General features: G+C 35.4%; 1 protein-coding gene across 3 annotated transcripts in view; it reads left to right on the forward strand.

Moving 5' to 3' along the window:
* Positions 1 to 15708, forward strand: part of LOC144958314 (glutamate receptor ionotropic, kainate 5-like) — a 52751-nt gene that overhangs the window by 22662 nt on the left and 14381 nt on the right. For all 3 annotated transcript variants that reach the window (XM_078890222.1, XM_078890213.1, XM_078890231.1), the window contains 7 exons: positions 1385 to 1537; positions 7420 to 7563; positions 8832 to 8962; positions 9151 to 9400; positions 11009 to 11184; positions 11944 to 12120; positions 14199 to 14372. In XM_078890222.1, coding sequence (XP_078746348.1) covers positions 1385 to 1537; positions 7420 to 7563; positions 8832 to 8962; positions 9151 to 9400; positions 11009 to 11184; positions 11944 to 12120; positions 14199 to 14372 — 1205 coding nt within the window. The remainder of the gene's footprint in view (positions 1 to 1384; positions 1538 to 7419; positions 7564 to 8831; positions 8963 to 9150; positions 9401 to 11008; positions 11185 to 11943; positions 12121 to 14198; positions 14373 to 15708) is intronic.

Below are 15708 nucleotides of genomic sequence, written 5' to 3' on the forward strand. Positions count from 1 at the left end.
TTGCAGCTTCATGTGATGAAGATTGACGCAACTAGGTCAGGTGTCGTGGGGTGGCATTGACGTAATATTTATCTATTGGATTTAAACTGGTCGAGATAACGGAAGAATATTGTCGGGCTATTTGTTGTTCTGATATTTTCAGGGGTGCTGTTCCATGCCTGAATGACACTGGCGAAGAAATAATTTTGTGCATACTGATTCTAGAATATTATGGCAGTGCATATGCATTATCTTTTCTACCGTGTTTTTTCAATGTGTTAATAGGGTTGGATGTGGTTCCCTGTAGGCCCTTGTACAACGAATTGAACTTTTGCGTCATTCTCCTTTCAATAAGTGGGGTCCAGTTTAAATGCTCCATCATGTCTTTTACACTGTGTTGTCGGTTGTAGTCATTACAGACAAATCGACAGGGCGTTCATTGAATCATTTCTATCGTATTGATCCACGTTGATGTAATCAGGTCCCATGTAATACTGCTGTATTCTAAAACATGTCTTACAAATACTTTGTAGCATTATTCTTCCACCTGTGTGGGGCATGATGATAGGTTCCAACGTAGAAAGCTGAGGGTGTTAAAAGACAGAGTTTATTGACTAACCTATTTCTGACAATTACTAAATTCATCAGTTTAGGCTACAAGTAGCACAATTTCATGATATTGTTTTGTCAGAAGCTCATTCTGATATCAGTAAAAGAATATGTTTTAAACTTATTACAGTCCCTACATCTTTGAATTCCTAATATAAAAATTATTGCACCTCTGGAATTTGAAATTCCAATGAAGTTTCTAATCGCTGATCAACATTGGTAGCAAGAAATAGGAACATTATACGATTCTTACCCTTTTGCATTTTGGAATTCCGGACGAGTTCCCAATCGCCGCACAAGCTTGCGAGTGCTCGTTGGCACCAAAGATCGAATTTCAAAACACAAAAGGGTAAGAAATCTTTTATTCTACCCCTCCATCGATTCTGTTTTGGTCATCTTAGAATAAACACATGATAAAAAATATTTAAATGATACTTCTTTTTTTAAAAAAATCTAATTTTAGTGAAATGCAAGGCTTGATAATCTGACGTCTCAATTATTATTGTAAACGTATGCGTTTCTATTTGTGGGAAGAGGTTAGAACAAAGCTCAAACTCCAAAAACGCAAGAGTGTGAGAATTCTTGTAAAATATTCTTCAAACAATTTTGATTTCATTATTTCTGATAAAAGAGATCTGAAAATATTTTATCTATTTCAGTTTTCGCTTGACTTCTTTATGTTAAATTTGAGGCTTGACAGTTAGGTGTCGTACCATCAACAATATTAACTTAATTTAAATTTAAAAAATGTTTTTATAAATCAATGATTATCTAAAATGTTACTGTTTTCTTACAGGAAGCAACATTACAGCGTTACGGTCATGTGACATGGAAGCGATACATGAAAGGAGAATATCACAAATGTGGTCTGCCATTGGAGGTTTGACCACTTGGATGGTGTTGGTGCTGTCTTCTGCCGAGAATGTGAATGTCCAGAACTTTGACATAGGTAATTGTAAGTCTACAAATGTAGAAAAAAATATTATATCTATGCCCAACTAACTAATTAGGACAGCAGAGTTTTGGAATCTCGGTTTATTGGAATTTGGCGGAATTTGAATTACATTGCGACCATTATCATATTATATTGCAAAATTTAAGTGAAGTAACAGCATTTTGAAATAAAATTCCCCTTTGATGGTAACCCTTGAACTATTCACGTTGTTTAGATTTCGTATCCAAAAGACCCTATATTTTATCTATTATATATATTAAACATTACAGTTATGTTTAGGTGAGTCACCATTTAAAAAAAATTCTGACGACGTGTCTGTATAGTACTTATCAACGATTCATGGCCATGGTCTAAGACTAATGTGTTGCCTATTTTAAGTTGTTTTTCTTTAAGGCAGCAAAGCATATTGAAAACAATATCATAAACACAACAACACACAGACTTTGAATTTCAATATTCTTGGACAAATGCAACCTACACAATTGGGACCGCCAAATTTTACGCCCGTGCTATACGAAAGGAACAAAGAAGCGTTTTAAACAATTCTTGAGTCCCGGGACGAGCCGTTTTATATTGGTTTGATCCTTGAACAATAATTAATACGAAGCGTCTAGAAGCTGTGGACTGTAAACTTTTGTAAACAAAAATGCATTTAATAATAGCTTTAAAAATGAGAAAAATTCTTAACAGGGACTGTTTTGCGTTCAAAACTTTTCTTCAGCTAACAATAGCAATTGAAATGAGGATACTTCAAGTAGAATCCAATAAATTCATCTCGAAATAGGTAACTGCAATAGGCACAGACATTTGTCTAGTAAATAATCTCAAACTTGGAGGAAAAAGATTTGGATGTATTTCTGAGTCCAAGAAAAGTCTTCCATATAAAGTCAGGAAGCCGTTGAGCCAGAGTTGATCTTGCTTTCTAGATGACAAAATGGATTGTAGAAATTAAGGGTGTCGATATGTCGTAATTTAGTTTCGGCTACTGACTTTTGATACAGAGAGAGAAATAAGAAAAAACTTCGGACAAGCGTATTATTAACAGATTAATCTTTTCACACAGAACATAGTATATCAATAGAAATGTTCCATATGTGCTCTATTGGTATGACCCCCCCCCCACACCGCCTTCGGATAGGAAGGTCCTGGGTTCGAGTCCCGCTCTGGGCGACGCATAGTTGAGTCCTTGGAAACGGTTCTTTACCCACAACCTCTCACGGTACTCAGGTGTAAAATCAGTACCTAGACGTTAACAGCGTTGTCTCTGTCGGAAAAAAATATTGCCATATCGCCTATGTTGGCTAGGGACCCCTTGTAAATCGTTTTAGCACCTTTAGTGGATATTGCGTTATATAAAAGCGCATGGTTTCTTAAATATAAATGTTCACATTTCTTGACCTGCATGCCAATGCACATTGTTTATCTTTAGAATTAGATATAACAAGTGCTTTCAACATATTAATCGTAATATGAATAAGCTCTATATAAATCCCATGTCATGTGTCATTTATTGTTAATCAAAGTTCACTTATGCGATACTCCATCTGGGGCAGCAGCTTCTAATGGTGCTCACACTACTATGTTATGACGATCGACCTAATCAGCAAATTCTTTACCGCACTCGTGCACCGTCGCAATCAACTGATGATTTGATAATCAGAACGGCTCAATAATCTATTCGAAGTTCTTAGAATAGATGAGTTCGGAATATCGAGATATGTCTGTACACTAAAGTTTGTATCAAAGTCAATCATTAACAGGATTTTAGGGAAACTGTATAAACGATAAAGTCGGTTTCTCTTTGTTTTGTTTGTTGTTGGAGGTTAGAGTCAATCAATTAATCCCACGGGATTTACTTAATGGACATGGGTGTTCAGGTGATTCTGGTTTTACCAATGGCTTACAACTTATAGTAACTCATCAGTATTCAGCGCTATGCTTGAAGTTAAAAGCGTCAGTTATCCCGACTCCATGCTGGCTTGATAATGAAGAGGGAAGCGAGCGATGGTCGAGTTCATAAGATATTACAGTAACACCCCAGAGAGTTTAAGTTAAAGCACGGCCTTTATCATCTTTTCTTATTATTAAGCACATGCACATAGAACGGTGCCCGGTCAATGACCACGATGATAAGTCCATCAACTCAAAACTTATGATTAAAGTGTTGAATCACATTTTAGCTCAATTTCTAATGTCTTAATAGACAATGAATTTTTCGATTTCGTACGAGAACTCCACGGAGCTTTTTATTTGGACATGAAGAAATATTTTCGGCATTTAATATCTTATAAATATTTCGCTCACTTATCGAAGAATTCTTTCCCAATGTTAAGAGGCGAATATGGTTCATATAAATTTTAAGAAATTGATGGTATTCAAACTAATGAGAAGAACCACTAATTGGTATCGATTCAATGCAAGTACTCCCACCTCATTGTCATACTCGCTAATGGAAGGCTGACACAACCCACATGATAAAAATGATGGCGTCTGTTTTCGATAGTATTTGACGATACAAATTAGATTTTTCGATAAAATCATACGATGTCTAATCAATCTCACGATAGATGCAAACCATCTTCATGTCAATTGTAAACACCATGCAAAATTTGGTGACGATAGGTCCAGTAATTTCGGAGCCTTAGTGTCCAAAAATCCTTTAAATAACAATCGATTTAAATGACCCTCATCATGATCAAAACTCTCAAACCTGGGACTTCGCGAAATTCCAGGTTTGAAAGTTTTTTACAAGGTGAGGATCATTTAACTCGATCGATATTCTTCAGGTCAAATTTGTAATTTTTTTTCCAATTCCGCAGTTAGCTGGTTAACGGGCGATATGAATTAAGTGGCAATTTGATAAATTTTACATACCAAATGGTTGAAGGGGGAAATAAATCAAGAATTGAAAAGCGCACTGAGCAGAGCACAATGAATCCATGGAAATGCGCTATATAAATCTTCACATTCAGTATAGTGCATGCTCAATGTACATGAATCATCAAGAGATTTGAACACAGTAATTTAAACATAGATGTGCGCTAAATAAATTAGATATCATTTATCATTCATTCTTAATTAAAAGCGCAAGCCCGTTTTTATACATTTGTGATGACCGGTGTTTGAGTTGTATGGTTTCGTTAAGTGACAACATCAAGTGGTGTTCATTGTTTCCCTATATTTCCTACATAATTATATATATACATTCTCAACTCGTGAGTGAATGAGTTCATGGCTATATGCAGTGATGGATATTGTGCGGCTATGTGGTCCTGTGGCATGACACTCACTATGGATCGAAAGGTCCAGGGTTCGAGTCCCGCTTTGACCGGTTGAGTAGTTGAGTCCTCAGAAAAGGCTCTTTATTCACATTCTCTCACCGTACTCAGGTGTAAAATGAGTACCTGATCGAAAAAAGCCCTGTCTCTGCCGAAAAAAAGTACTATCGCGTTGCCAACAGCAACACTCAAACACATAGGAAACGTAAAGCGTTTTGAGCATGTTTAGTGGATATTGCGCTATATAAATTAATGCTCAAGTTTAACACGGGAAAGGTACATAAAGGGTTACATGAGATATATGAAAAAAGACATAATTCCCAGTGGTTTGCCAGGGAATACGTTGAGCTTGCCGAAACTGCAGAATTGCGCTATATAAAAGTAAACATTTGTTTATTTATCTATGCATTCATCGTTGGCCGCTTGAATCAGTTGTGAACAATATCACTCAATCTCTACGACGTTACAGGTAAACCTTCACACCTCAGAGTTAAACCGTATAATGTTCCTAAGTATCTTTCACAATGGAAACGAATAGATTTAGCTAAGAATGAAACATTTGTCACTACATGGCCCCCATTGTAGTAGACGCCGCGCCCATTAATGGTGCCGTATTCAGAAGAATAAAAAACGCATTTTAAAGATAATGGCCAGAAAACTCGTCCTTCAAATATCGACTTTTAAAATGAAGGACGAATAACGGTCCTCATCTTGTCGAAAACTCAAATAATATGGGTCCTCAAGGATACCCCAGGCATGAAATAATTTGATAAGATGAGGGCAATTTTAATCGATCGATATTTGAAGGACGAATTTTCTGTCCAAAAGTTTTAAAATGTGTTTATTTCAGACCACAGAAGCATGATCGTTATCGATCTATCTCGACTGGTCACAAACAGATCAGTCACTACTCAGCCCAAACACTCCTATATTTTCGATTTATCCCTTATTTTGTTTGTTTGTTTTGTTTTGGTATATTCAATCTTGAAACAAGATAAATAATCAATGCGACATCATAATTGTATCACCAAAATGAATGCCGCTTACGGTAGAGTATGATTCACCAATCAGGGAGGTTAGATAAGACTGACTTCGCTTTGTATAATAGTAATTATGCGCTTGGCTAAGAAGCTCACAACATTGCCATCCGGAAGTATAACGTACCAACACACAAACTATGTGTAACCTTGGTTGTTTATAGTCTGGTTAATACAGGTTATTGAGAATTACTTATAAACCTGAGTAACGTCATCTTCTATAATAGGGCTATGAACACAAGGAGAATCTTGGGTGGTGTGATGGTGAATCAATAAACAAGACATTAAGAAATATTTCCCTATTTAATTTAGGTATCTAAATTTTCTCATTACCTTTTTTTCTTTTCCTTTTGGATTTTCTAATATTTCATTTTATCTTATTTTTTTATCCGTTATCAATTTATGGACACCATTTACCGTTAATTTGAGAGTAATTCCATTACAACAATGAGTTCATAACATTTGGGTTCACGTCGATCAGGCCGAATCATATATTTTGTGAAATTTACTGCTGCAAACCATAATTTGCAAAAATGTAAATGATATATCTGTACAATGTTGCAAGTATCTTTTTTCATAATCTTCCCTTCAGAGCCATTAGGCCCATGAAGCCGGAGTTTATCCCGGTTTCTATAGTGTGAAACAAACAATAACAATTGTTTGCTACCCTTTTCGCCAGATCTTACAGACCCAGCTACCAAATCTCTTCTAGGTGAACAGGGGGTCAAAAACATTTCGACTTCATCCGGGATCGATCTCGGTAACTTTGCGTGTGAAACGAGTGCTCTACCTACTGAGCTCCGGGACCCCCTTTTCATAATCTTACTGCCAAAAATTCAGTTAATGAAAAACGCTCCAAAATACCTCCTTTTAAATTTTCCTTCTCTATTTTCTATTTATCTATTGCTGGAAGCTACGCCTAATTGTTTGTCATCCAATTTTTTGGGATCTTGAGTGGTCTAGATTTAATATAAATTGGTTTGAAAGTACCATATCCTGAAGAATTCCCAGTAAGTCAAAAACAGCAGTAAGAAGGCAAATAATATTAGTAGTCAAAATGTAGGCCTGAATAGAAATGTTTCCTAAAGTTTCCTAAAAAGTCCAGGGCTTCTTTGATTTTTAAAATCTAATTTGTTCCTTACTTTTTGGGCCACGAGAGAAACATATTTTTCAGTTTGAGATAGTTTACATATGTGAAAAGTAATCAGTCGGTCAATTATTTTTTGAGATCAGAGCTGTTTAGCAGGTGTGTACAATTCAAGAACCACAGGGGGATAAGATAAGGCAGTTGAACACCATTCTGGCAATTTTTAGCTCCACTCTCTCTTTAACAGGAATCCAATGGAGAGACCTAAGGATGTGCATGATCTGTGGGCATAGAAAGGGTCACTAATCTATCCGCCCTGTTTTGGACTTTCTGCATCCTATAAGTTATAAGTTGTATAAGTTATACAATTTGGAGAGCCTAAGAGCGTAGTGTTACAGTAATCAAGTCGGTTCATCACAAGTGAATTTACATTTATTTTAGAATTAAATATATCTTTTCTATTTTAAACTCTAGTTTCCATCGGAAGAACAGAGGGATCTTCATTTGTCTCCGACGTAACCTACGTTGACTGTAGAGAGGCTGTCTTTCTCAACATTACAATAAACATCACCAACATTGGGGTAGAATCTGGGGATATGTACTTTCTTTACAAACAAAGTAAGTATTTTAACTAAATAAACGGAAGCTAATATTACTAACAGACAAAAGGAACGCAATTTGTTTTATACATTTTCATTCTGTCAGTATAGAGTAAGTAAAAATCTTAGACATTCGATTCTTGAGAGGGTACATTTGACTTATCTGAAAACAAATATAAACAAAACGATAATCTTGGACATGGACAAGGATGTACAGAAGCACATCTTTAGAAGTCATTTGTTGTTGTACAAGGAACAGTTAAAAAAGTGAAATGAGTTATTCTATTTAACGTGGGGCGATGTCGTCTTGTGGCATGGCATTCGCCATCGGGTCGGGAGGGCTTATGTTCTAGTCCCGCTCTGAGAAGCGAGTAGTTTTGTCCTTTGGAAAGGCTATTTAATCACATTCTATCACGGTAATCAAGTGTTAAATGAGTACCTTGCCATTAACAACGTTGTATCTGTCAGAATAAATGTAATATCGCCCAACAGGCGTCATGACTCGTCCTACATGTTAAGGGTTGCTGCAGGCTGGGGCCTTATAAATCGCAATGTACACGTTTAGTGGACATTCCGCTATACAAAACAACAACTTTAAAAATCCATTAGAACAACCTTTTTTTTCTCCAGGAAAATCATGATTAAAGAGGTATTGTTAGTTTTTGTTCTTTCTGTAGTGATACAACTAATTTATATTCTATAGAAAATCCCCCTTCCCCTCCCAAAAAAGGTAAACGTATCCAGTATCATGTGTGCTTGTATTTAGATCGACATTTTCAACAAAATATGGCATCCTTAAATACAATAAGGTAATGCAGACCTTCCGAACTTATTTCTTGTTTTAAAAAAAATGTTACAAACGATTTATGGCCTCTCTTCCAGCTTGTCCTTACAAGCAGCTCCGACATCCAATTGATTATAAGTATCGTAGAAAATAGGTTAACAAGTGAGTAGATTTGACAAAGAAACATTTTTTTATATTTGAATGACCCGAAAGAAATCGTCTTTTATGTTTTCAATTTAGGTCTAATTTTGATCCCAAGAATCTAACGAAATAAAAAAAATAAAGAAAAGGGCATTAGACATTTTAGTTTACAACCAATGTAATGTATGTAGGTAGACACAGTTACTTTTGGATAAGTTGTCCGTCTCATCTCTGATGTAAATGTAATTGTTTTAAAAATTTGTTGCTGTTTGATTCTTATTTTCTTTTTCCTTCTTTATTTGGATCTAATTCTCATCAAATTTACTTTTATAATGTATTTCAAATTACCTTCTCTATAACAGTCCACCAGCTTCCCAAAAATGAACTGGAATTTTTGTTCATCGAACAATCTGTTGCAACTCCAGAGGTTCTTCATGGATTGTTAACTTCCGCTAAAGTTCGATACTCCAATATTTCCACTATCACATTACAGGTAATGGCATACCGTTTTTATAGACTGATTAAATGTAAACATAATTTCTTTAAGGAGAAAAGATTATTAGCGTGTAGAATTGCATTATCGCAGCATTGAAATCATATCTGGGTTCTAAATTGACATTTGATTCCAAATATATTCAATTTTATAATATGTCTGATATTTTTGTTCTGCCTTCTTTCCAGAGACATATGGATGATTATGCGGAATGGTGCTGCTTGGCCCAAAAATGGCACGACAAGTTAAAAGAAGTGGACGAGGGCGAGAAGGCAAAACAGGAGGACGATGAGTCAGATCCTTACTCGTTTGAATGGTCAGGAACGTTGGGAGTTGACATTTGGTCCCGTCAGTCATCGTTATATGCTAAAGTCATGATGGATATTGTCAAAAGTCAAGGATGGTCGGAGATCATGGTGGTATACGAACTGAATTATGGTAAGTTTCTGTTTCTACTCCATTATCTGTCATGTTGGGGGGGGGGGGGTCGGGGTGGGGGTGGTTGTTGGGTAAATTGTTTACGTACCCTTGACTTAAGATGATTTTAAGTGTCAATAGGTGAGCGTTTTGTTCTTTGGTAAAAACTTCTAAATTTGGAATTTGAACAGGGCTCTTAACATTTTCAGATCATACAAACAATTACGCTAAATATTCGTTAGTACTTAACAGTAGGCAATTACTTAAATTGTCAAAGTGCAACATCAAAAGGACACCTAAAACCTAAACTTCGACTTGTACACAATAATTATATGTTTGTCTCTTCGCCGGAGAAAAAGATTGCGTTAAAAGTGTCTTTAGTGTAGTTTAAGCATCGGAGGCATGCAATTTAAAAATTTGTTTGCGTGCTGTTTTTTTTTTTTTGGGTTGTGGGAGTGGGGGTGGGGGGGGGGTAAAATGTATGAACAAAAATATTTTTGTCGACGATCATCGTGTTGAAAGGGTGGCTATTAGAAAAATATAATCAAATAGGAATAAATCAAATTGTGTATCAATGTAACATCTAGACCAGTTGTTTACATACATGTTTTTGGCAGTTCGACATGAATCCGCCATCAATGTAATAATAGAATCAAGTCAACTGACATAGGGACTACTATCGATTTCCAAATTCTATTCATTATGGGAATGAGTGGTTTTCTTTCATTGCACTTCGAGTAATTCCCTAAGCCCATGATAAAAAAAAATTCTGAATAGCTATAATGCAGTGCCAGACACAAGAAAAAAATATTTTTAAAAATCAGCTTTGTTTTGCACTATATCTAAACATATTTTGAATGCTTGGTCTTGCACTATCGCCAGCTCCCTTTATTCCCTACTTTTCTGCTTTCCATAAGAAGATAATTAAACACCGATGTGCTCTATAGAAAGATTATGTTGTCAATAGGTGTTTCTTCACAGTGAAATACTAGAATTCATTTCTTTGAAACACAGAAAGCCAGGGTTAATTGTGATTCTTACATACAGCTTTTAGGAAACAAACTTCTGCCGGACTCCCTGACTTTGTACCTAATACACAATTTCACATTACAACAGGACGGAGCTATCTCACGCCATTTTTCTGGACATCGAACAGGATTAAAATTTTATCTCAAAAGAACAATGGGCACCCCAATCACCAATCAAATGGTTATTGCTTTTGGAATTCGTTGACAGACAAAGGATACAGGCAACACCGACATTAAAAGTATACAGACAACGTATAAAGCCTTTTACTGAGGGGACCCTAAAGGAAGGAAATAAGACATTGGGAGCAAATATAAATATATAAAATATGTATAATAATAATAATAATATATATATATATATATATATAGATATATATATATAAATGGAGTCACTCACTTATTTATGGCCGAAACCCATGTTTCTGTGAACTTCACGTCGTTAATTAAGGACTGTTTCGGCCATAAATAAATGAATGACTCCATTTATATTATATTATATTATATTATATTATATATATATATATATATATATATATATATATATATATATATATATATAATCTAAATCTTCCTGAAAAAAGTTGATATTTTTATTTGACAGAGATGCAAGTCCGAATGTTGACAGATCTCGCCTCTGACAACCAAGTCCGCTTTCGTCTAGTTCACATAGAAGAAGGTGTTTTGGAAAGCAATATCAGAAGATTTTTTGAGGACTCGGAGACTTTCCATGCTCTTGTCATATCAACAGTCGATGGCGCCAAAAAGGTTTTAGAATTGGTAAGTAAAAGACTTAAGATGTCGCAAATTGGTTCAGATTCAAACAAACAAACAAACAAACTTGAGCATATGGCAATATCCATTAACATACTCAAAGGGCTTTCCAAGGAGTCCTCAGTCAACAGCAATATTTAACGTTTAAGACGAAACATGACGCTTAAAACACGTGACCAGCTTTTATTTACTTTAATTGTGGTATCTGTTATTCTTTAAATGAGACTTTGATTCATCTGATTTAGATAGCCAAGACCAGGTAACGACGATAAAGCTTCTAAAAGTGTATTTATAGTTGAAAAGCTCCGAGTTGTATTGATTTAATAATTTTTTAAAGAAGGAAGACTACTGTAGTATTTGAGAGTTTGAAAAACCAAGATTTTTGATGTCTTAATATGTAAACTTACTTTTCGGCATCTTGTTTATTCTGAAAGATTACGGGATTCAGCCGATTAATCACAATTATTTGGCTCAGTGCATGAACATAATAATAAGCTACATTTTCTTGAAAAAGGAGTCAGTGTAAAAAAAATGTCATGCGTTATGGTTTCTTTACTTTAGTTTTTTCAATTTTAGATAAATATAGTAGTAGAAAAAAGAAAAAAAGATGGCTAAATTTATCAAAACAGACTTGATATTAAATAACTGTTTTCTGTGTCACCTCAACTGATTTTATCAGCTGCATTAAAATGTGAGTCATCACGTTCTTGCACGGGGCCATATAATGTCTGATTAATCGTTTTATTTCCTTTTTCTTCTTTGAAGGCGTTAGGACTGGAGAAAAGATTGGGAAAGAGCGTTCCAGTGACAAGTACATCTCGATGGTTGTTGTTTAACCAGGATGGAATCATTGAACCAACCAGCTGGATCAGAAACGCCCGATTTGATAACATTGCTATTGTTTCTGGTCCCTATAACCTTTCACCTCGTCTTGGACTTACGGTATTACAAACCCTAAAACAAAAACAAAAAATAAGAAAAGAAAAATGAACTAACCACATCTCATAAGCCAATCGTTCCCAATAGCTTAATTGGTCAAACACTCGAATTTTTTGATGACAATAAGTATTTTCAGACTGTCTCTCCACCCTTAGTTCGCAAGTGAACAATATTTGATTAGTGCCACATCCCTTTTAATTTTGTTTATTTATTTATATTGGAAGTTTCACTTTTCTTAACTACTGTAGATAAAGCAAGGAAATGGAATTCCATCCTCAAATGTGCCAGGCCCTAAAATTCACAAACAGAAGGAATATATTACATTCAGCATACACAATATATAACACCAAACTAGAAGAAATGAGCAAAACAAAATAGGGGTAAGTAATAACGTATAAAACTAAATTGGAAAGATCATGCAGCAAACATATGCAAAAGTAAACTCTACTTTGGGCATCCCCAAAAGAAACTTATTTGATAGCAAGAATTAAATAAAATCAAAAAGCTAAAAAGTCTTCGTTTGACCAATACATATAGCAGCTCTGTTTAGGACCCTGACCACAAATCAGAAATCCAAGAAATCAAACAAATACAAAATAGGGCAGGTAAATTTATTAATTAAAGTAACAAAGAAAATCCCATGAAACTGATTTAACTCTTGATCTATTATAACAGAGAAGAAAGCGCGACAATGTGGCAATATTTTGCAAAGGCATAAACGACCAAGTTGAATGACCCCTTGGTGATATCCAACAAAACGAGAGGTAGCGATCATGATTTATGGCTCCCCACTTCAGAATGGACTCTTATTTGTACTCTTTCATACCGTCAAATTTTAGGCGGTGGAATAGTTTCACATATCCAGAAAAAGAATAAAGAAAATGTCTGTGGACTCTTCAAAATGTTGAAGTTATAAACTGAAGGAAGAAAAAGTAGAAGTATGGTGATCGAGAGAAGACTGCTTTGCACTGGGAGCGTGTATTCAGTCCTCCAAATGCTTGGGAAATCGTGTGAAACCAATCCTCCGGATGACTTTATACTCACTTGGCAAATTCATTGGAAACTAAATAAATAAATAAAAACTAATAAATAGATATGTTATCCGCAAATGAACTCCGTGATCTTAGATTTTAAAAATTCTTCTTTGTGCTTAGAACGGCCAATGCCACAAGCTAGTGACAAGCGCTGCACCGTGTTGTAGGTGCTCGATTCTGCAGTCATCAACACTTTTATCCTTGAGGATATAACAGAACTCTATTCTTGGGCTAACACCTAGTGCTTCCAATCCTGATGTACAACTGTGGTACGTGGAATCTCACAAAAATAGAATGTGGATACCCTGGATTCCCTTCATCACAAACAATTGATGCGAGTTATTGGGGTACATTGGCCAGACGAAATCGACAGATGCAGAGTACAACCAGTCAGTACGCGAATAAAGCAACACATATGAACACATTCCAGCATAAACCTCGATGGATGATTACTTCAAACAATTAGCCAAATACAAAGGGCGTCCACCAACTTCACTTCCAACAACAACATATCAAGATCTATAAAATACCAATTATATTTAGAAACAAACATCTGAAGAACAGATTTCAACAACACAAGGAAACACCCTATTGCCTCAGCACAATTTTCACGACAGCTCAGCCATATTCATTCATTCATTCATTCATTATTAAGCACCCATTTATGCGATCTAAGATCGCTTTATTGTATTCCACGTTAAATTTACATGTATAATATGATAGTCAATATATAGTATTTCTTACTAAAAATCTGTTTTACGATTCCTCTTCATTTATGTTATTGAACAATCTAGATTTTGTGGTTCCATGCCTGATCAGACACATTTTCTTGAAAAATGAGTCACTATAAATCTTAATTCACTCAAATTTTCTTCATTGAAATTTTCAATTTTAATTATTTAATAAAAAGATAAGTGTAAAATATATTACTTAACTTCTATTTCAAACTTTGCTTTCCGTCAAATTTTAGTTTGATTTTCTCAATGTAATAAAATGTGGGGTTCATGCCATTTTGTGTAACCACAGGTATTAATATTTTACCCACAGTGGGAATATGACGACGTCCTCACTATCACAACCTTGATGTATGAGAAAAAAGCCCGGGCCCTCTCTACAGTAGGGGCCGTCGATAAAAATTGGGCCCTAAAGATCCACGCACCCATTTTCCCGAACGTCGAATTTGGTTTCAATGGGAGGCTGTTTATTGTTACCACAAACACGGTAATTTTCCAAAGAAATATTTTCTAAATTCATATTGAAAATATTGGTAAAAGTTAATCGTATAATCGTATATAATATATGGAAACTTTTAGGCTTATAATTCCTCCGGCAGTATTTTAACTGTTCAATGTATAGAAAACACGATTCCACTCCAACTGATCCGATTTGAATCTGTTTTGGGTCAAGGTTTTGTTTTTCTAACACTCTAATCACCCAACAGTGAAAGAATTTCCGCTAGAATAGCGTCATGTATTATGAGTAGCGAATAATTTGATGTCTGTTTAATGCTACTAATATTATAAACTCCAGATCTTTAAGCCTTATGGATCCGAAGGAACTCTTCCGTTGTATAACGATAATTTGGTTTGACGCATTTTCCAATCCTATTAAAAGGATATTTAAAAGCCGGCGCCACCATGCAAAATATTACTTTCAATGGGACTATGGAAAAGTCTTCACTGATTCAGAGTCAGGGGAGAAAATTCCAAGTGTCACCGAGAGGATTCAAAACGAAGTTTAAGTAAAAAGTGGTTTCGAACAAATGTTTTGAAATATAATATCATACAATTACATTTGAATTTTCAAATAATTTTTTCCAGGTTTGCCTTTAATATAAACTGATAGAAATCTTTGTGCCTCCCGTGTAGTGACAATCACATACAAGGTATATTATGCGGATTATGTTTTTGACAGAAAAATAGGTTAATTACATTGGTAAACACATTTCGCAAACTTATCAGTGAGTGGAGTGCCACAGTTTTGTGTCAGGCCGAACTGATTTCCTTGACTTATATTACCAAAATACTCCTTTTCCAGAGATTGTATTTCATGGCTTCTATCTTTGCATTCTATAATTGCCGTCTGATCACAATCATCGATCGTGGCTTGTACTCTTGAGCACGTTGCCGGTCATTTGTCTCAAGGTATCACAATCCTCTGCGGTGCGCATGGAGTCTGCGTTGCTTTTAAAATCACTTTTGGCGATTCTTAGGTTATTTAAATATGCCATATAATATTCTTCGTCTTCCTCTAGCTCTCTTTCCTACGATCATTCCAGATGTTACCAGCATTTCTTTTCCGTCTCTTCTCCACACATGTCCCAGAAACCGTAACTGCCTCTTTGTGATGATATCTATCAATATTCCTCCCTTTCTCACCTTCGCCATCACTTCCTTGTTCGTTTACTTGTTTGTCCATAATAACCTCAACATTCACCTATACATCCACATCTCAAATGCCTCTAACCTCCTAGTACATTCTTTGTCAAGCGTCCACATTTCACAACCGTATAAAGGGGTACTTATAACATATGTTACCACTACTTTCATTCTGGTCT

This window comes from Berghia stephanieae, chromosome 1 (genome assembly GCF_034508935.2).
Source record: "Berghia stephanieae isolate SIO BIC M18660-M18661 chromosome 1, UCSD_Bste_1.3, whole genome shotgun sequence".
Taxonomy (NCBI): domain Eukaryota; kingdom Metazoa; phylum Mollusca; class Gastropoda; order Nudibranchia; family Aeolidiidae; genus Berghia; species Berghia stephanieae.